The sequence below is a fragment of the Manis pentadactyla genome, chromosome 8, assembly GCF_030020395.1.
Source record: "Manis pentadactyla isolate mManPen7 chromosome 8, mManPen7.hap1, whole genome shotgun sequence".
Taxonomy (NCBI): Eukaryota; Metazoa; Chordata; class Mammalia; order Pholidota; family Manidae; genus Manis; species Manis pentadactyla.
In genome coordinates this window covers 19,062,985-19,083,601 of record NC_080026.1, presented here as the reverse complement: position 1 = coordinate 19,083,601, position 20,617 = coordinate 19,062,985, and the positions used below count along the sequence as shown (strand labels likewise).

The following is a 20,617-nucleotide window of genomic DNA, read 5'->3' as shown; positions in this document are numbered from 1 at the left end:
TATTATTAAAGTACCCAAATTTCCTAATATATTCCTTTCTAATATATTTACTTAAAAATCTATGTATAAATGGATTTGCATAATTCAAACCCATGGTTCAATTAAAATTTTAGTCAGCTGTACTACTATTACCTTTATCTTACAGACAGGGAAACAGATCTAGGGAATTTTAAAAACTGTGCCCAATGTAACTGCCCTATTCTTGTATAAGCAGGATTTCCAGGCAGATCTTTCTCTCCTCCTGTCTCTGTACCTCACTCTACATCTGCTTGTTTTCTCTCTGCTTATCCATCACCACTGTCATCAGCCACATTTAAACTTCATAGCATACAGTTTCAGCCACCTGAGAAAATGTAATCTGATATTTTTAGTCCAAAGTACAAAAATCAGAGGGTAGGGGGAAGTATTATTGCCAAACCTGAGTTGACATCCTGCCCTTCAACAGGTCAACTGTGGCCAAGAGACCTAAGGAAATATGGCAGCTCCTTTGTTAATACGAATAGGACAGAATGGAGGGAAGGATAATTCTTAGCAAGGGGTGTTCTTGCAAGGAGAAGCAGTATTGGGCAGACAAAAAAGAAATAGGTGTCCACCACATCTATCTGGGCTATGCATTCATCACAACCTCATAGCATTTTTAATATTTTAAACTCCCATTTTAAATCATGGCCAATGCAATCAAGATTTAAGAAAAGAATATGTATGTATTTTGCTTTGGGGGCTTGCTTCTTTCTCCTAGATTTCAATTCAATTTTTTGAATTGTTTCTTAAGGAATTTTAACAAACACCACGCCATCCCCATCCCCATCCCCCAAACTGATGAAACACAGCAACTGAGCAATGAGAATTAGACCTGAGACAAGCCTGTCTGGCTCTTGTAGGCACTCTTCTGGTATAGTTGCATAAGGTTAGCAGAGTTCAGTGCCCTTGAGAGAAGGTGAGCTCTGCAGGTGCTTGTTACTAGTGATTACAGAGCAGGCAAAGGGCTTGATCCTTTGAAGGAGATCTTTTAGTTCTACTAATTAGCTGCGCAGCCCTCTCCTCCTTCCTTTCACCAGTGAACTTTTCTTTGATCTTAATTGAGTATGGAAAATGACTGTGACTAGAATAATACAATAACCATTTGTTAGTAAAATTAATTTGATACAATCAAAATGGTATAAGTAGCATTCCATAGCTCTGGACAATTTTCTTTCTTACATGCATAATGAAATGCTTGGTATCTATTTGGTCTATTTTTGCATATAAATGTGAATTGGTGGGGAGAAAGAAAACTGCATAACTGAAATTCCACATCAAAATTGGACACCTGACAAATCTACAGCTAGATCGGTCGTGGACAACTTATACAATAAGCTTTGTCCTCTTTCAAAACCTAAAAAAGCAGAACAAATGCAAATTCGAAGAACTTTAAAAATCTGTATAAATGTATTTTTAAAGTAACATCTCCTCTGATGAAATACTAGCTAATTCAATTTTTAGAGCAGTGTATATGTTATAATTATTCAATGGATTTAAAATAACTTGGCATTGTTCCTTAAGTGGAGGTATTACTGCTTACATGCAGATGAGTCATTTCCCCCTACACTCCCACGACCCAAACAATTAATCAGCGCTTCCTAAACTTGCCTACAATAGGAACCACCAGGGGATTTTGTTAAACATACAGATTCCTAGGCCTACCCTGGACCTATTGAATTGAAATTTCTAGGGAAGGCATCTGGGAATCTATATGTTCAATAAACATGCAGGTGATTTTATTTCCAGACAGGTTTGGAAAATACTGCTTGGATATTCCTTTGGTGGCATGATCTTTTTGAATTACTATTATTTCAAGTGGCCAGAATAGAGTTTTGTCAATGGAAGAACTGGAACTGTAGGAAGCACTCACAGACTACAAGCAGTGCGCATTCTATTTTATGTAAATACATCCTCCTGTTAACTGAAACAAATACCATGTATTTACATATTTTCCCTTTAATCATTCAGGTACTGCAGAAAATTTTATTCCTTCAAGAATAAGCCCAAGATTCATCCTACAGTATGGGAGAATATATTTGTAAATGACATATCCAATAAGGGGTTAACATCCAAAATATATAAAGAGCTCACACACCTCAACACCCAAAAAGCAAATAACCCAATTAAAAAATGTGCAGAGGATATGAAAAGACACTTCAAGAAGAAATTCAGATGGCCAACAAGTACATGGAAAGATGCTCCACATTGCTAATTATCAGGGAAATGCAAATTAAAACCACAATGAGATATCACCTCACACCAGTTAGATGTCCAACATTCAAAAGACAAGGAACAACAAATGCTGGTGAGGATGCAGAGAAAGGGAAACCCTCCTGCACTATTGGTGGGAACGTAAATTAGTTTAACCATTATGGAAAGCAATATGGAGGTTCCTCAAAAAACTAAAAATAGAAATACCATTTGACCCAGGAACTCCACTCCAAGGAATTTACCCAAAGAAAGCAAGGTCTCAGATTCAAAAAGACATATGCACCCTTATGTTTATCGCAGCACTATTTACAATAGCCAAGATATGGAAGCAACCTAAGTGTCCATCAATAGATGAATGGATAAAGAAGATGTGGTACATATACACACTGGAATATTACTCAGGCATAAGAAGAAAATGAATCCTACAATTTGCAACAACTTGGATGGAGCTAGAGGGTATTATCCTCAGTGAAACAAGCCTGGTGGAGAAAGACAAGTACCAAATGATTTCCCTCATTTGTGGAGTATAACAACAAAGCAAAACTGAAGGAACAAAACAGCAGCAGACTCAGACTCCAAGAGGAGACTAGTGGTGACCAAAGGGAAAGTGGTAGGGAAAGTATGGAGGGAGGGAGGGAGAAGGGGATTAAGGGGTATTATGATTAGCACACAAAGAAGGGTCACAGAGAAGGCAGTATAGCACAGAGAAGACAAGTAGTGACTGTATAGCATCTTACTATGCTGATGGACAGTGACTGCAGTGGGGTGTGTGTGTGGGGGTCTTGATAATATGGGTGAATGTTGTAACCACAATATTGCTCATGTGATACCTTCATAAGATTGTATATCAATGATACCTTAATAAAAAAAACCAGTAAGCCCAAGATTAAATTCACTACCTCCCTGAAAAAAGAACACAGGAGGAAAATCTCTCTTAATGAAAATCTCAGCAAACATCAGGCATGACCCTGATAGTTGGTTTACATAATTTATTTCCCTTAATCTTAATAATTAACTAGTGGCATAATATTTATTTCTATGTTATTAATTCAGAAACTGAGGCTTGAAGAGGCGAATGAATTTTCCCTTGGTCACTCAGTGAGCAAGAGAAACAGGTAAAGCTACTGTAGGGAAAAATGGAAGTTCCCATGGCCAGGATGCTCACCTGACCCCGATCTACTTTGCCCACTGTTCATGTGCAACGATGTAGTTGACCTACTGCATAGGCACATGCTTATGTGTTGGCAACGAGCCATTATTGTCTGTGTTGCTATTTAAAGAGCTCCACCCAGTGTTTTGAGTAGCTGGCAGAGTTGGAGTTGTATGGCAAATTTTCCCAGTGCAGATGTGATTCTAGTATTTTACCTGCTATGAGAATAAAGCTTGGTATACACCCTTTTACCCACAATGTTCTGTTGTCATTATTCAGTCTCACCAAATCCAGAGTGAACATGCCTAGAGCAGAAACCCTCTGGTGCTACATTTTGATGTAGTCACTGCCGACCAAAAAACGGAATAAGCTGCCCTCATGGGACAGGTGCTTCAGTGGACTGCCCCTATGGATGGGGAGATACTCCGGTATCCCCCAGTGGGCATGTGACCTCAGGGGGCTTGCCTCATAGAGGAGTGGGGCCCTCCCCAGGACTGAGGGAAGGTGGAAGTGATGCCTGAGGCAGTGGGAGGCCCTCTGAAAAATAGGGAAATCCTTGGAGAAACAGAGTGTGCATGTGGTGGTGGGAACTGTGGGTTGGCTACTTCTCACAGTGTTAAAAACAGCTATAGATGAGAAGGACATACTCCTGCAAGAAGCACAAGAAGAGGCAGCACAAGAATGCAAGCTGCAAGATACTGTGGAGGAGGTAAGAGATTTGCTGAAAATTGAGATGTCATTGCTGTGAGGTGCTGTGGAAAGGCCATGAAGGATAAGGATGTGCTCCTACAAGAAGTATAAGAAGAGGAAGCACAAGAATGCAAGCTGTGAGGTGCTGTAGAGAAGGTAAAGGATGTAGTGTGGAGATGCTCTGCAGAGTAGTGGAGAGCTGCTGATAGCTCCAGAAGTGGTGGGGGATACATCAGAGAAGGAAGAGGATGTGGAGGTGGTGCTGGAGTCATCAACCCCTCCTCTATAGAAATCCCACCTGGTTTTAGTAAAGAAAATAAAGACACAGAAACTGTAGGTTCCCCCCAGAGAGGGGGAGCCTCTTCACAACATCGTAGAGCACTCTATGTTCTGCCCCTATACACAGGCAGAGCTGGTGGATTTGGGCTCCCTGTTTTGACAAAATCAGTCATATCAGCCTGGCTCTGGTGCTTTTGGGATGTAGGGGTGGATAGTATTCTCCTGTCTGGATCATAGATGGGAAAGCTGGTTTCCCTGACAACTCATCCTGCTTTGCAGAAGTGACTGCAGAATGCACTTTAGATCCCAAGGAATCGTTCACTTCTTGAATGGCTGAGTGCCACCTTTTGCACTGTATGGCCCAATCAGGTTGACTTACCATCTTCCCCTGCTATATGGCAGACATATGCTGAGCTCTAACAGGTGTCATGGGAGTTGGGTGTGAAAAATGCCATTTATAACCCAGTAAATCAGGACCAGATGAGGAGCTGTTTAATGCAGGGATGAGAGAAAAACAGTAATGCAAACAGCTCCCCTATCCCTGTTGGGCCCTTAGTGGCCATTCTTGTCGCTCACTTAGGGCAGTCCATAAATGCAACTACCCACACTGTGGCAGATATAGTGAGCTTGAAGCAATGTGAACATGGAAGTGACTGTGGTCTGCTACTGAAAGGAAGGGTTTAAAGAGCACTGGGGAGGTCATGAGGACCTAGATGTAGGTTGATTTAATAAAAGCAGGAGCAGACAGAGAAATTGAGTGGGAAGTCAAAATCTCACTGGAGCTGTGGCAACAATTCAAACTGGAGCAGCAATTTCTGCTGCTGAGGACCAAAATGGAAGCTGGAGACAAAGATACAATTCTGGCCTGTGCACCTGCAGGACTTCCTGCTGGAGAGTGAGCCAACCTCGCCTGGACCCACACAGGGAGACTATTGGGTGATATGGCTTGACTGAGGGAGGGTCGAGGCACCCCCCCTTGAGGGACCAGGTGGGGACTGGAGGCCACATATTGAAATATGGTGGTTCCCAGTAAATGTACAATGTGTCCTGGCTCTGGTCGACACAGGAGCTGAATGCTCACCGATTTATGGCAACCTGAGCAGTTTCCCAGGACCTCTGCTGTTATAGATGAATATGGGGGTAAGGCCATCAGAGTGAAACAAGCCCAAATCTCATTGGGAATAGGGCATCTACCCCTAAAGGAGGATATTGTGTATATCTCTCCCATTCCAAATATATTTTAGGGATAGATAACCTGCAGGGCCTATGGTTACAGACCACATCAGGTAAGTTCAGACTGAGGATATGTGTGGTGAAGGCAGTTCTGAGGGGACATGCCAAGCACCTGCCTGTAGCTTTGCCTGTTCCTCAGTGGCTGACTAATACCAAGCAATACAAATTGCCTAGAGGGCATAAAGAAATTGGAGAAACCCTCCAGGAACTAGAGAAGATAGGTATTTAAAGTTCACCTGTAGCCCTTTTAACTCCTAGGTGTGGCCAGTAAAAAAGCCGGATGGCTCCTGGAGTATGACTTTGGATTACAAAGAACTGAATAACATCATATCCCCTCTGCATACTGCCATCTCCTCTATTACAGCCCTCATGGACACCCTCAGTCTTGAACTAGGGATGTATCATTATGTTGTGAATTTTGCTAATGCCTTCTTTTCCATAGTTATAGCCCAGGAAAGTCAGAACAGTTGGCCTTCATGTGGGAAAAAATGGCAAGGGACTTTCACTGTCCTTCCATAAGGGTACCACCGATGGTGCAGCTGTACCATTACTGATGATGTCATGCTTACTTCTGATTCCTTTACAGACCTAGAATGTGCAGAACTTAGACGGATGCAACATCTACCGGGGAAGATGGATGTGAACAGCATGAAGATTCAGGGACTTCGTTTGTCAGTCAAATTTTTGGGGGTTGTCTGTTCAGGTAAGACTAGAGTTATACCAGAAGCAGTGATAGATAGAGTCCAGGCCTGTCCACACCTACAACTGTGGCAGCACAAATTCTGAAGCTCTAATACTGTTTGGTATGAAAGGGCATCAGGTGGAACTGGATGAAACATGTGCATTTGCTTTTACCATTGCAAAATGGGTGGTCATTCAGGCCCTGAGCGTGATAGACCCATTAAGGCCCTGTGAGCTGGATGTCCATGTGACTGAAGAAGATTATGGCTGGGGTCAGGCAGTGGCTTGAATGAACTTGCCAACCTATTGGATAATGGTCACAACCCTGGAAAGAAGCAGTGGTATGGTACACCTTAATAGAGAAACAACTGGCTGTTGTGTATCATGCCTTGATGGCTATAGAGCCCATCACTGGAATGCCCCTGATAAAGTTAGTAACCACCTATCCCATTGTGGGGTGGGTATGAGACTGGACCCAAAGTCCATGGAATAGCATGGTGCAGATGCCTATACTGGCCAAGTTGGGGCTCATACCTACATCAGTGTAGCACCCTCTCTACTAGCCCCTTGAATAAAGAACTCCCACACTTACTGGGGCTGGTGACATATACCAATGAAAAGCAGGAAGAATTTGCTTTAGAGTCATTAGGAGTAGAGAGCCCTTATTGGGAGGGAAGAAATCCTATGTCTGAAGATGTGTGGTTCCAGCTGAGGGCAGATTGCTCCAGCTGAGGGCAGCCCCTGAAATGGAGGGTTGTAGCTTTCCGTCCTAAGACTGAGACAGTATGGATGGAGGATGGTGAGAGGAAGAGCAGTCAATGGGCAGAGCTGGAGCCGTAAGACTCGTGATCACCCAGGAGGCCTCCCCACTAGTTGTCTGCATTGACAGCTGGGCCATCTATTGAGGCTTGACTCTGGCTACCAACATGGTACTGATCCAACTGGTTGGTTGGTTACCTACCCTTTTGGGGGCAAGAGTTGTGGCAAGACTTATGGGTCTCTGGTCAGACTAAAATAGTTACAGTATATCATATGACAGGTCATTTGCCACTGGAATCCCCAGGAAGTGATGGAGCAGACAAATTGGCCCAGGTACGTTGGCTAGAAGGAAAGTCTGACTCTGACATGGCCCAATGTTTACATCAACATTTGTTGCATGTGGGGCAGAATATGATGTGGGTTGTAGCCCAACAGTGGGGCCTGCTTTCAGCCTTTGAAGAAGTCAGCAGAGCCTGGCAGGAGTGCATTGTGTGCTCTAAAAGGGACTGATACTGAGTCCCACAGCAACCTGGGATGATAGCTAGGGGACCAATACACTTCATCAGGTGGCAGATAGACTATATTGGCCTTCTGCCCATATCAGAAGGGTATTGATATGTCATGACTTTTGTGGACACAGCTACTGGACTTCTGGTTGTTTTTCCTGTGTGTTGCATGGACCAGCAAACAACCAAAAGAGGCCTAGAACATCTTTTTGTGGCATCTGGCTTACTGCAGGTAATCAAAAGTGATCAAGATACCCACTTTCCTGGATGTGCCCTATGAGAATAGGTGCAACAATTAGGGATAATGTAGAAGTTTCATGTACCATATAACCCTACTTGGACAGGCATGATAGAGCAGTACAATGGTTTGTTAAAATCTGGCCTGAAGTCAGATACTAACAGTCTACAGGGATGGTCAATCCATTTACAGACAGTGCTAGGGCTTTGTAATGAGAAACCTGGAAGGGGCCTTGAGCCCCATAGACATGCTAACACACTGCTGTATGCCCTATACAACTGCAAGTATACACCAAGGAGGAATTGTTGAAGCTGGAGTTTGGCCACCAGAATAATATCTTGCTGCCAGCACCAAATGCAGTAAATCCCAGAGACACTGTTCAGTAGATGTGGCCTTGGATGTTTTGACACGTGGACCAGCGATGGCTGGCCCTCTTGGCACCTTGCGGACAAGGCTTAGTGGCTGTCCTGAGTATTCCTGGAGTAATGGCGGAGTGGCACCCAAAGATCATGGTAGTGTACCCTAAATGGTTGTAAGGTAAGAGCATCTTAGTGGCCAGTAGCACCTCCAGTTGCACTATACATAGACCCCTTGGCAACCCCCATGGGGAGAGGGGTAAGGTATGGTATATTAGAACCAGACAGGACCCCCTTCCTGCCATGGTCCTATCACGGGACCACTCCCTTGCATCATCCTACCTGATGGGCAAGATCTGCTTATGTTGGTGTCATTAAAACATGTGTCTTACTGTCCTTAAAGCTAATCTCCTCTAAAGTCTTTGTGGATTAGGTGCATACTCTAGCAAAAACTGTCTACACATCTGCTTGCTGGGTGTGCACAGAGCTCCCTATTTGTTCTGCTATTGGCCTCCTGTGGAAAGTGTGAATCATGAACTGGAACTGGTTTGAATATAGCTGGAATGACTATTAGGTGCAGTCGATCTCCTCAGGCTTGGGGACAACTATTATCACATTTTTGTTGTTATCTGTATGTTGTTGTAGATGGCTAATATAGTTTTTGTTGGTATCCCCTATTGCTGTTGTGAATCTGGTTACAGGGTTCCAGCTTTCTTGCACAAGGATTCCCACAAAAGATTGAGGGTGTGTAGGTTGTGAGGCAAGAATCCTGGAGGGGTGGAGTGCAGGGAAAATGGAGTTTCCCATGGCCAGGATGCTCACCTGACCCTGATCTACTTGCTCATTGTGCATGTGTGATGATGTGATTGGCCTACTGTGTGGGTTTATGCTTACACATGTGTTGGCAATGAGACATTATTTTATGTATTGCTATGTAAAGACCTCTGCCCAGTGCTCTGAAGGGCTGGCAAGATGGAGATGGATTGTGGACTTGCACAATGCAGACATGATTCTAGCACTTGACCCGCCACTGTGAGAATACAGCTTAGTATAAGCACTTTTACCCCTAACATTTCATTGCTGTTATTTGGTCTCACTGAATTCGGAGTGAACTTGCCTGGAAGGAAAACCCTCTGGTGCTACAGCTACCAAGCACATGTTCTGACCATGATATTAGCCATTAGAGTTTAAATTTAATTAAAAAATTCAAATTCACTAGGTAGAAACATCATGAATTTCTAAAATATGTTATCTGAAGGGCAAAAAAAAAAAAGGCAATTTTTTCATATATTTGGGCTAAGCCTGAGAGGGAGGAAAGGACAGATTCCAGAAAGTCTGATTGCCTCTTTTAGGATGACAAGCCTTTCTTCTTCAGATCAGAAAGAAACCTACAGTTCTCTCCCCAAAATTAACTGTCCTAAACAACAAATGAGAAAAAGTTGTACATCTAGATATGTAATAGATATATGTGGAACTGGATTTTATTCCACCTCATTCTCTGTCTTATCCCACTCATGATGTTCATTCTGGTTGAAGTGATTGCAGCCAGAAACAAAAATGCCCCCTTTTGGCTTTTGTGTTTTAAAAAGCATTCGTTTTCTTAGACTTGGAGGCTGTTGAAAGGTGCCAGATGGATATGGCCTTGGAGGCTGGGAGCTCTGTGCAGAAGAGGGCATGTGGGGATGGGGCATCCTGGGCTTGCCATGCAGCCCAGCTTAGGAACCCTTGTCCTTCTAGATGACAGTTAATATTAAGTTGGGAAGTTAAGAGGACTCCCTGAAATAAAAGGAGACACAAGTCAGCAGCACATTCCTTTGTTGTCACCATTGTTGTTGATATCTTAGGCTAAGACACTCCCATCCAGTTATTTTCAAAGAAAGCTGCTAAGGAGGATTTTGGAGGAAGTAATATAGTAGAGGAGTGCAGGATGAAGGGAGAGAGTAGGTGACAGGGAGGATGGTGAAAAAAAATCTTAACTTCTCATAAATGCTATCTTCATTTTGTGATTTCTTTCTCTCTTTTTGCACAAGAATTGCATTGAGTGCCTCCAATGACTTCTAGAAGATAGCTGGCCTTCACCCAATTCAGCTGACCTTTAAACTGACCGACCAGCTGACCATGCAAGGCAATGGGGCAAGGGAGACACCAATATTTGAGAGCCCATTCGAAAGCCCTCAATGCTTTACCTGGCTTTTTCCTTCTTTACCATTGACTTACAGTTTTTAATGTGTTTTGATTTCTATAGAAACACTATATTCACATTTCTCCAGATTTCTTGTCTTATGAGAAAAATATATTATTTAAGCCATTGTTGCTTGGATTCTCTTTTATTTAGTAGCAAAACTATTCATTCCCAACTGATTCAGGAGAAGAGAAGCTAAAAAGTTGAGGTATATCTTTGTTAAGTTTTCTGTTTGAATGAAGCAGAAAGTGAATAAACCATGGTTAAACTGTTTAAAGTCAACAGCGGTGTTTGACCCATACTAAGTGCTCAATGAATATTTAAAAAATAAATATGGATGGATGTATGAATCTTGCCCAACTTTTGTGGATGTACATTGACATGATGTAACCCCTTTAAAAATCCAGCTACTACTTCACAATTCTGACTCAGGGCTATTGCTGGTTTTGTTTTCCACAGGGAACTTGTCTCATTTCTATATAATTATGCACACAAGGAGAATCTTCTTAGGGTTACACCAGTGCCTCTTTAAGAGGCTAAGTGATTGTAGCTAAAGAGCACCTTACATTTAAAACCTAAGGACATGCCAGTGAAACTCAGCTGATCTTGTAGGAGTATTTGTTATGAATGATGGAAAATCTCTTTTGAAAGCAGTTACACCACTATGGTGAATTTCTAATCAAGCCATCCCTGGCATAATGCTTAGCACATGGAAGATAAAGTTCTAACATTTCAGTTTTTGTGGAAAATGGGTGGATAGTTTTTAACTATTTTTTGCCAGTATTTTGCAACATCAGCTATAACAAATCATATGTACTAGTGATCATAAAATGAAATACATATTTAAAAATATTCACTTGATCTTATTTTTCTGGGGTGGTATCTTGCCAATGGGTTTCAGCCAATGACAAGTTCACTATGGATTCTGTGAGACCAAAAAAAATAACAGTAGAATGTTCTTGGGGTGAAAGGGTCAATACCCAACTTTATTCCCATGGCAGCCGGTCAACCACTAGAATCCTGTCCACCCAGAGCAAGTCTGCATGCAGCAAGCCGGTCTCTGCCTCTGGGCCTCTCTGCCCCTGCAGCCATCTCAGTCTCTGTCCTCGGTGCTGCCTCCATTCCAGGCTCTGCCTCCATTCCAGGCTCTGCTCTTCTGCAGCCTTGCAGCCATGCAGCAGTCTAGAGCATTGGTCAGAGCTCTTTATAGAGTCAATAACAACGTATTGCCCACATGTGTGTAGTGAGCAAGCCAACCAGGGCCAGGTGAGAATCCTGGCCTCAGGAACTTCGCTTTCTCCACATTCCACCCCTCCAGAATTCTTGCCTCTTAATCTATGTACCCTCAGTCTTCAGCAATAGTCCTTGTGTGAAAAAGCTGGAACATTGTAACCAAATTCCACAATAACAACAGAGGCTATGACAATATAGAAATAACAAAAAGTATGGCAAATTATAATAACCCTCAAGCCTGAGGAGACCTATGGCCACCAAGTGGTCATCCTGGCTGTATTCAAATCAGTGCTTCTCAAATGAGTTAATCAAAAGGACCATGGGTGGGCCTTACAATATTTACCTTCTCCAGCCCCTCCAGCAGAAAATCTTGCAGACGCACAGGCCTGTCTTGTCACTTGGTTTCTGGCTTCTGCTTCTTCATCCTCAGCAGCCAGAATTGCTGCTCCAGTTTCAATTGTTGCACAGCTCCAGTAAGATTCTATTTGATTTTCCATTCAGTTTCTCTCTGTCTACTCTTGCCTTTATCAAATCAACCCATATCTGGGTCCTCATGACCTTCATGGGGCCCTTTAAATTCTTCCTTCAAGTAGCAGACCATATTTTCTTCTGTGCTTTCATTGCTTGGGCCTAGTATAGGAGCAGAGCATAGAATGCTCCATGACCTGGGGAGGGGGCTGCACCTCTCCTGGAGGAACCTGCAGTTGCCATCTTTATTTTCTTTTGAATTTCCACCAGCTTTCAAACAGGTGGGGTTTAAACTGAGGAGTGGCTGGTGCCTCCAGCACTGGCAGGGCCTCCATCCCCACCTGTTCATCAAATCTCAGCTCATCCTTCATTTCTGGGGCTGATGGCACCACTACATCCTTCACCTGCTCTGCAGCACCTTGCAGTCTGCACTCATGCTGCTGCATCTCAGGCTGCCACTACACCTTTACTATTTCCACAGTACCTCATAAAGACACCATTTTAGTCATGAACAAATTTTTTACCTCCTCAACAGCACTCTGCAGCTCATGTTCTTGTGCTGCCTCTTCTTGTGCTTCCTGCAGGAGGACATCTTTCTCCCATACAGCCTTTCTCAATATTGTGAGAAAAAAACACCCCACAGTTCCCGAAACCTCATGGCACTCTGGTTCTTTAAGGAATTCCCTATTTTGCTAAGTGCCAACTTTGCTGCCTCAGGTGTTGCCTCCACCTCTTCCCAGTCCTGGGGTGGCCCAGTCTTCTAGGAGGCAAGCCACCTCAGACCACATGCCCACTGGGGGACACTCAACATTTTATCTATCCATAAGCACATCCTGCTGAAACACTCCTCCCATGAGGGCAGACTGTTCTGTTCCTCGGTCTACAAAATGAATCCTGCCGACTATGCCACTTGTCTTGCCAATGGGTTTCAGCCAATGACAAGTTCACTATGGATTCAAATGAGACTGAAAAAATGACAGTGGAACATTCTTGGGGTGAAAGGGTTAATACCCAACTTTATTCCCATGGCAGCCAGTCAATCACTAGAATCCTGTCCACCCAGAGCAAGTCTGAATGCAGCAAGCCAGTTCCTGTCTCTGGTCCTCTCTGTCCCCACAGCTGTCTCAGTCTCTGTCCTTAGTGCTGCCTCCACTCCAGTCTCTGCTCTCCTGCAGCCTTGCAGCCATGCAGCCATGCAGCCATGCAGCAGTCCAGAGCACTGGGCAGAGCTCTTTGTAGAGTCAGTAACAACATATTGCCCACACATGTGTAGTGAGCAAGCTGACCAGGGCCAGGTGAGAATCCTGGCCATAGGAATCTTCACTTTCTCCACAGGAGGGAGGAAGAGTGCTATAATTGAAGTAATAGAAATGTCTTCTTCCCTCCCTTCCCCCTCCATTCATGTCATCCTCAAAACAAAAATTTTCCTGGGATTTTCATAGAAATTTATATAGAAATTGCATATATGATGGAGTGTTTTTCTTATTTTTGCACTTAATAATAGTCACAAATAATAACCAAATATTAGAGATTATAGACCCTGAAGTGACAGAGATCTTTTGGCTCATGGATTTGTACACTTTGTCCCTGGTCCCTCTCAAAGTGTGAGATTATGAGAGAGACTATATGTGTTAAGACTTAAGAGAAGAAAAAGGTCCTGGTTACTAGCAGAAATATGGCCAGAGGGAGCCATAAATATAATACAAAAGGACTTTTCAACAGCAGAAAAGAATTCTAGCTCTTCCATCCAGATGGGCAATCCCCTGGGTGGGCTGATTTTGTGAGTCAATCAGACCCAATGTATATGTCTGGAGATTACAAAGAAAATAAATACATTTTTAGGTCAGAAATGTCTCACTTGGTCTGAACTAACTGCTTTGCTTTCTCCCTCATTTTCACTAGGTGGTGTGTGTGTGTTTGTGTGTGTGTGTGTATGCATATCTATATCCCTGTTTTTCTTTCTTTGATAACACACCATTAACTTTAATACAGTTTAATTTTAGAAATACGTATTGTACTTGTTCATATTTTTTAATTGAATTTACTTATATATACTCTCTCCCTTAAAAAGGTTAGAGGTGGTTTATTTAATAGACCATCACACACGATGTATTTGTGTATGTATTTATTCCAAAAGCTTTTGGTAAAAGTCACTTTCAATTCAACAATATAGTCAATTGAACATCTATTATGCTTGAGGCACCTTGGGGTTTATAAAGCTGAATGAAATGTGGTCCTTAATGCTTGAGCCTTGGTGTGTTACCTCATCCAGGACTAGTTGCTTTTTGTCAAGAGGGTAACAACCCTGGTGTCATATCAGAATCACTTGGGGAGCTTGTTAAAAATGTATCTGCCTAGGTTTCATCTCTCATCTTAGGGAAATTCTGATAATAGGCAAGGCCCAAGGTGTGTGCAGTTTTAACAAGCTCCCCACATGACTCTGAAAGGCAAACCAGGATTAAAACACGACTTTAAGAAAGGACTATTGCAGGAGTTCAGCCACAAGTAAACCACGTGGATGCCCTTGAAACCTGCAACAAAGCAGCTGGCTACAATCATTTATAAAGCTTCTATTTTCACTGCTTCAGAATGGGTGAAAAGCACCCTAGAGAACAGGGTTGGGCCTAGTCTTCTCTGTAAAATACCTGGACAAGACTTTTATGGAGGAATAAGATATCTACAGCCAAAAACCATCTCCAAAGCCTCCCCACTCTTGTCCTTATTTCTATCTCCCCGGAAATATGGTTATTTGTGTCATTTTCTCCTTCACTAGATTGTGAAGTATTCCAGAGTAGGGGCAAACCTCCTCCTTCTCCCGCTAAGGCATATAGTAATCTATAAATAATAGCTATTTGACAGGTGTTTGTTTTGAATCGAGTTGAATCTTCAAACTACTGGGATCTGACCATATAGCCATATCTCACAGTGGATATTTATAAACATCCATACAAACATCTGTTTGTTTATAAAACATTTCAATCACACAAAAGAGTATATAACATACATAAGAAGGAATAAAACAAGCACCCACGGACCCATACGCCAGTTTAGGAAATAGGACGAGCCCTGTCGGACTAGATCTTTTTGAACCGTAACAAGCGTCTAAGATTTAAATCAGAGCGCAGGTAGTCAATCATTTAGTGATTGGATCATTTATTCATTTGTTAAATGTACCTAGTTATTGTCAGATCGATGTAGACGAGGTAGTTATTTTCTTTGTTGGAGTGAGGGGGGTCAAAAATCATACAAGGTATCGCCAGAGGCACACAGACTGCCTTTGAGGCAAGCGTTTCCAACAGCCGGGGCGCTCCGGAGCGGGCGTGGTTTCGGCGTGCGGACACTTTGGGCAGAAACTACGCGTCCCGGCAATCCGCGGGGCTAGTGGGCGGAGACAGGTCGGGGGCGGGGCCCGGCTAGAGGGGGCATTGTGTCGGGATCGCGGAGCTGCATTTGTTTGCTGGAGGTGGGCGCTGAGCGGGCGTCGTGTTCGCCCGCGGTGGGCTGGAAGTGTCAGCAGTGGCCGTTGCCCCGGCCCCGGCGGGAGACCGAGTCCGAGGAACCACGCGCCCGCTGTCTGCGATTGCTGGCAGGGGCGGCGAGCCAGAGGAGCAACATGCAGAGAGGCGCCCGGCGCCCTGACGACCCCTCCCGAGGAAGAGAGGCCGGGGCGGCGCTGGGGCGGCGGAGAGCATGAGGGAGGCCGGGGGGCGGCTCGGCTGCGAGCGCTACTAGGGAGCGGTGCGCACTGCACACTCGCCGGGGCGCAGCGGAGGGCGGGGAGCCGGGCAGGTCGCGCCAGCGCACGGGTGCCGGCCGCCGGGAGCTGTTCTGATTTCCGACGCGGACGCTAGCGGCCAAGAGCAGCCCCCGGCCCCGGCGTGCAGCCAACATGGGCAACGCGGGGAGCATGGATTCGCAGCAGACTGATTTCAGGGCGCACAACGTGCCTTTGAAGCTGCCGATGCCCGAGCCAGGTGAACTGGAGGAGCGATTTGCTATCGTGCTGGTGAGTGCGGGGCGGTGGAGGGGCGCTGGGGACTCGGGGCCACGGGGCCGGGAGGCGCAGCTGATCCCCGCCGCCTCCCCTTCTCCCTGCGCCTGGAGCGAGTCTCCTGCCCCAAGGGGGAGGCGCCCACCTTCCCCATATGGCCTCCCCTCCTCACTCCTTTCCTCCCTACTACAGCCCCCCCCCCCGCGCTCAGCCCTTTCGGGGTCCTGGGGCTCTGGCGGGCTGCCTGGCTGGTCCTGAACCCATTGTCTGGCGGGAGAGGCACCTCACAGCGCGTGTGCCCGGGAGGTGCGGCGTGGGCGTGAGGGGAAGGTGGCGCGGGTCCGGGAGGAGGGGGCTGCGAGCCGCTAAGGCTTTTTGTTTAAAAACAAACCAAAAAACAAAATACAAAACCCCCGCAAACTACGAGGCCCTGCGGACCATCCGGCGGGCATGCAGCCACGGGCCGGCGGGGTCCGGGGCGGAAGGGTTGCAAGTGACCGGCCTCTGGCGGCGTGTCGGGCGGTGAGCAGAGGCGAACTTGCAGGCGGAGGTCGCAGCTTGGCGGAGGGGAGCGTCCCCGAAAGGGAAGGAGAAGAAAACCCGTGGTGGTGCGGCAGCCAGTCCCTACGCGACGAGGGGAGGGGGGGGCATCTGAAACCCAGGCGAGAGCAGCTTCGTTTCCGCGCGTTCCTTTTGGTCTTAAATCCTAAGCCACAAGAATGTGCAGTTTTGCGGGGACGTGTTGCGAACTGTTCAGACTCCCAGGGCGACCCCTTCCCTCGCAAGGAAGTCCCCGGTTCTCTCCCCAGATCCACTTCTCCTAGCTTTTTAAATCCAAAACACTGAAGACTCCCTTCTTTCTCCCTTTCCTTCTGGGGCTAAGTTTCAGGGCCCCTCCCAGGCAGAGCTTGTCAGCGCTATTAGCTCAAGAGGGTGTGGTGGCTTCCCCCTCGGCCCAGCCAGAGTCTGGACTGCAGTTGGTCCTCAGGTTTAGAATTAGTGTCCCAGCCTCTCTTCAAGGATGGTGGGAGGGAAACGGGCAAGATCGGACGCGTTCCTATTCCTCACACTGCACATTTCCCATTTCCTAGCTGGTTACCTTTAAACTCTCCAAGGCTAGACAGCAAGAGAAATTTGTGCTCGAGGCAGCCAAATTATGCGTCTGCCTGCGGATTTTGGGCATTGTAACCTCGCAGCTTTGGGAAAGGACTCGAGTCTGGACACTGGGGCATTTAAATTGCCTTTCTTAAGGCCTTTAAAAGGGGCTGGCTTGATAGGGGGAATAATGTTCTGGATGGCAGGTTAGCTTTGTGCTCTTCGGGAGAGCAGAGGCCGCACGCTTTCACGCTACCCGGAAACTCTGGTGTGGCAGTCGGGAGATAGATGAGGCTGCCTGCCTTGCTTTGCATCGTCTATGATCCCTCACAGCTGCTCCCACCGTTGTGCAAGATGCGGACGCTCTGAAATGAAACAGCATAGGATTAATTACTTCTCAAGGCAGCCTGGGTGCATACTTGACCTGTCTTTTACAGAAGCAAACGTTTTTATTCAGAATCCTCTTCCTACCAGACACACGGTTCTCTGGATTTTCTGTCTTTCTATCCATGCTGGGGAGTAGGGGAGGGTGTGGTGGTGTGTGTACTTGAAGTGGAAGGGCCAGTGACACAGGAAAACCAGATAACAATAATGCAATTAAGTTCTGCTTGACTGGGATAGCATGTTTTGCATGAGCTTTTGGTTACCCTGCTGATTAATAACATATGGTATGAATTAATCTGTAGGAAAATAATGTCCCGTTCTTAACATGGTAGATTTGTGTTACCATTAAGTCTAGCAGTCACAAGTAGGATGTAGACATTTATGATTCTGCACCACAAGCTCCTTGGGGCAGTGGTTGGTTGTGACTACTTTTACTCTGCGGTGTGTCATACACAATTACTGGATATGGTTCTTTTCTTAATTGTTTATATAATTTTCTAAGTCTCTCCAAACAAGAAAACAAACAATACCAGTTTTTTAAAAAAAATATTTTTTAAATAGAGACAAAGCTTTTGGGAAAGTCTCAGCGTGGGGGTGGGCCCTCTTATTAGGGATGCACTCAGACCATTAATGTGGTTTAATGTAACTCTCCCTAGTTAGCTCCAGCTGCTCTCTGAAAATCTACAGGAGTTAAAAAGCATTGTCTTTATGGGCTGATAGAAGTGCCACCTTAGGGTGATTTCTCTTGTCAGTGTTACTGACGTTGTACGTGCAATGCTCTCAACTTTACTTTTCTTGGTGAAATGCTTAAGAAATCAGCTCAAAACATTTAATTCTGGAGATCAAGCTTGAAGGACAGATTTTAGGTGGCAAGTTTTTAAGGATATATGTGGAGAAATTTTCCATCCTGAGACAATGGAATCATGTTGGCATTATTGAAACTAATTTTACTTTCCTATATGATAAAGATCATATGTGTGTTTTGGGAGGAAAACCAGATAGTAATACTGTACTGAAAAGTATACAAGTACTTCATTGTGACTATGGCTTACATCAATAATTAACAAGCCATTTCAGGCATGGAAAGCAATTGCTTCCATCCCCCAAGCTCTAGAATATTTAAAGCATTGGGGAAGAGTAAATAAAAATTAAAGACAGAAGTCTATTTCTGGAAAACTTGAGAACAAGTCTACTCAATGACTGTGTTTCCACCTCCACCATCAGTCTGTATTGTTTACATTGTATTAATCTAAAAAATAGTGGATATGAATGAAAAGAGGAGGGAGTAAAAGATTGCTGAATTAAAATCATCGAAGGGGTCAACTTAAAAAAAAATTTACAGGAAAAGATTTTAAAATAGAGATTTGAGTTACTGAACTTCTTGTAATTAACGACAAGCAAAAATTGGATCCAAATCTTAGGAGCTTAATCCTCCCTATGGAGTTTTCCCCCTTTCTGATTTTGACTTCAGCATTATTATAATAATAGTTATAAGACTTATACAGTATTTAAAGGAAAGGATTATTGCTCCTTGTATACATTTAACCATTTGCATCCTTGCACATACCTTTCACGTAGAGCTATAAGGTGATATGCCTTTCTGTGTGTTTGCACATGGGTGCAATGCTTCTCTTAAACTCATCAATGGAAGTGTTTCATGAATTATAAATTCAGTCATCTCCTTCAACTTTTGTTCCTTTTGGGTGTATATAGTTCCTGTATTTTATAGGCAGTGGAGGCCTATATTTGTTTGGGTCCCACACATTTATAATTAAATATCCATGTGGATTCCCAGTGTATTTATTTAACATTGATTGTTGGGGATACACAGACACATACACACATAAATACTCCCATGCCCTTTATTTTCAAAGATGACAATATGAAGGTGATTTTTGTGTGTGGTGAACAGACTGATGGTCTTTGTGAAAGAATATCTCTTTCTATGTTAGATATCCCATAATATTTACAAATATTTGCCCTGAAGACACTGCTTACTACTTAAATGTAAGTCTCCTAGTGCCTCTGTCAAGGAGCTGCCCTAAGGATGAGTTTTCTCTGAGTTTTAGAGGAAAGGATAATTTTAAGCCCTCTGTCCTAAGCTGCTGTTTTCTGCGTGATGTCAGATATCGGGCTGCTCTACAAACAGACTCACAAACACAGATTAGGAAGAATGGTTTAGGACAGTACTATCTTATGGTTGATACCAAGAACCACTTTGGTGTGCGACTGATTTGAGTCAGTTTCCTTTTGAGTTATTTTTCTTGCCCTGAGGTTGAATGTAGTCATTCTGCCTTTGGAAGAAGTGGGAACATTTTCTGAGTGCCTACTATGAGTATGCCCTGTGCGTACATGTTCTTATTTAATCCTCACAAAAACTCCAGCTGTCAGCAAAATTATAGATGGGGAGATAGATTACCTCAATGGCCTGAAGTCATAGTTATTGAAACCAATCTAGGATTTTAAGTCATATTGGGATCTTTGCCCCTCACCATGTATTATACTCCCAAATGCCTAGAACTGGGAAGGACAAAGGGCTTGGACTAGCAGTAAAGCTGTATAAACAAAACAACAAAACACAAAACCTAAATTTGGTAAGTGCAACTTTCAAACTGTAGAAAATTGGCAGAAATTTTTTAGAAGTGGCCAAAGTGAGGTGCACCGGATGTTTCTCTTTCAATATCAAACACCTTGGCGTCTTCACTAGCTGTTCTATTTCAGGCATGGAGTTAGATATTAATTTGGTCCAAAAGTATATTCTTCAGTTATTCCTGTCAAGGCAGACTTGAACTGCCTTGGTTGGGAAGCTCAGGTTTTTCCAATATAAGGGAAGAGTCGGCCAGTCAGTGCGGTGCATACACTCCAAGTGTAATTATTTGGGAAAGGGACAAGGACAGTGAAGTTTTAGCACTTATTTCCCTCCGCAAGGTGGTGTTCCATTTCAGTCATTTCCAAGGAGGGCTCTTCCCATGAAGTCTGCTGAGCAGATGGATGGGTAAGGGTGCTTAGGCCATCCCCAGATGCGTGCTGAGTTGTTTTCTCATATCCTGTTGTGAGGGAAAGGAGGTGAAGGTCACTTTGAGCCATTATAATCTCGTCCTAAGCAGTAACCACCTGAGCTGTTTTAGACTCCAAAATGG

At 44.3% G+C, this 20,617-nt stretch overlaps 1 protein-coding gene across 9 annotated transcripts in view; it reads left to right on the top strand.

The window, feature by feature from the left end:
* Window positions 1-15,427: 15,427 nt before the first annotated feature.
* The window catches only part of FMNL2 (formin like 2), a 289,350-nt gene continuing 284,160 nt past the window's right edge, over window positions 15,428-20,617 (top strand). For 5 of the 9 annotated variants that reach the window (XM_057505579.1, XM_036928268.2, XM_036928272.2 and 2 more), the window contains exon 1: window positions 15,429-16,013. In XM_057505579.1, coding sequence (XP_057361562.1) covers window positions 15,897-16,013 — 117 coding nt within the window. In that variant the 5' untranslated portion in view covers window positions 15,429-15,896. Of the gene's footprint in view, window positions 16,014-20,617 lie in introns of all 9 variants that reach the window. The other 4 variants (XM_057505574.1, XM_057505577.1, XM_036928270.2 and 1 more) reach the window with 1 other exon arrangement.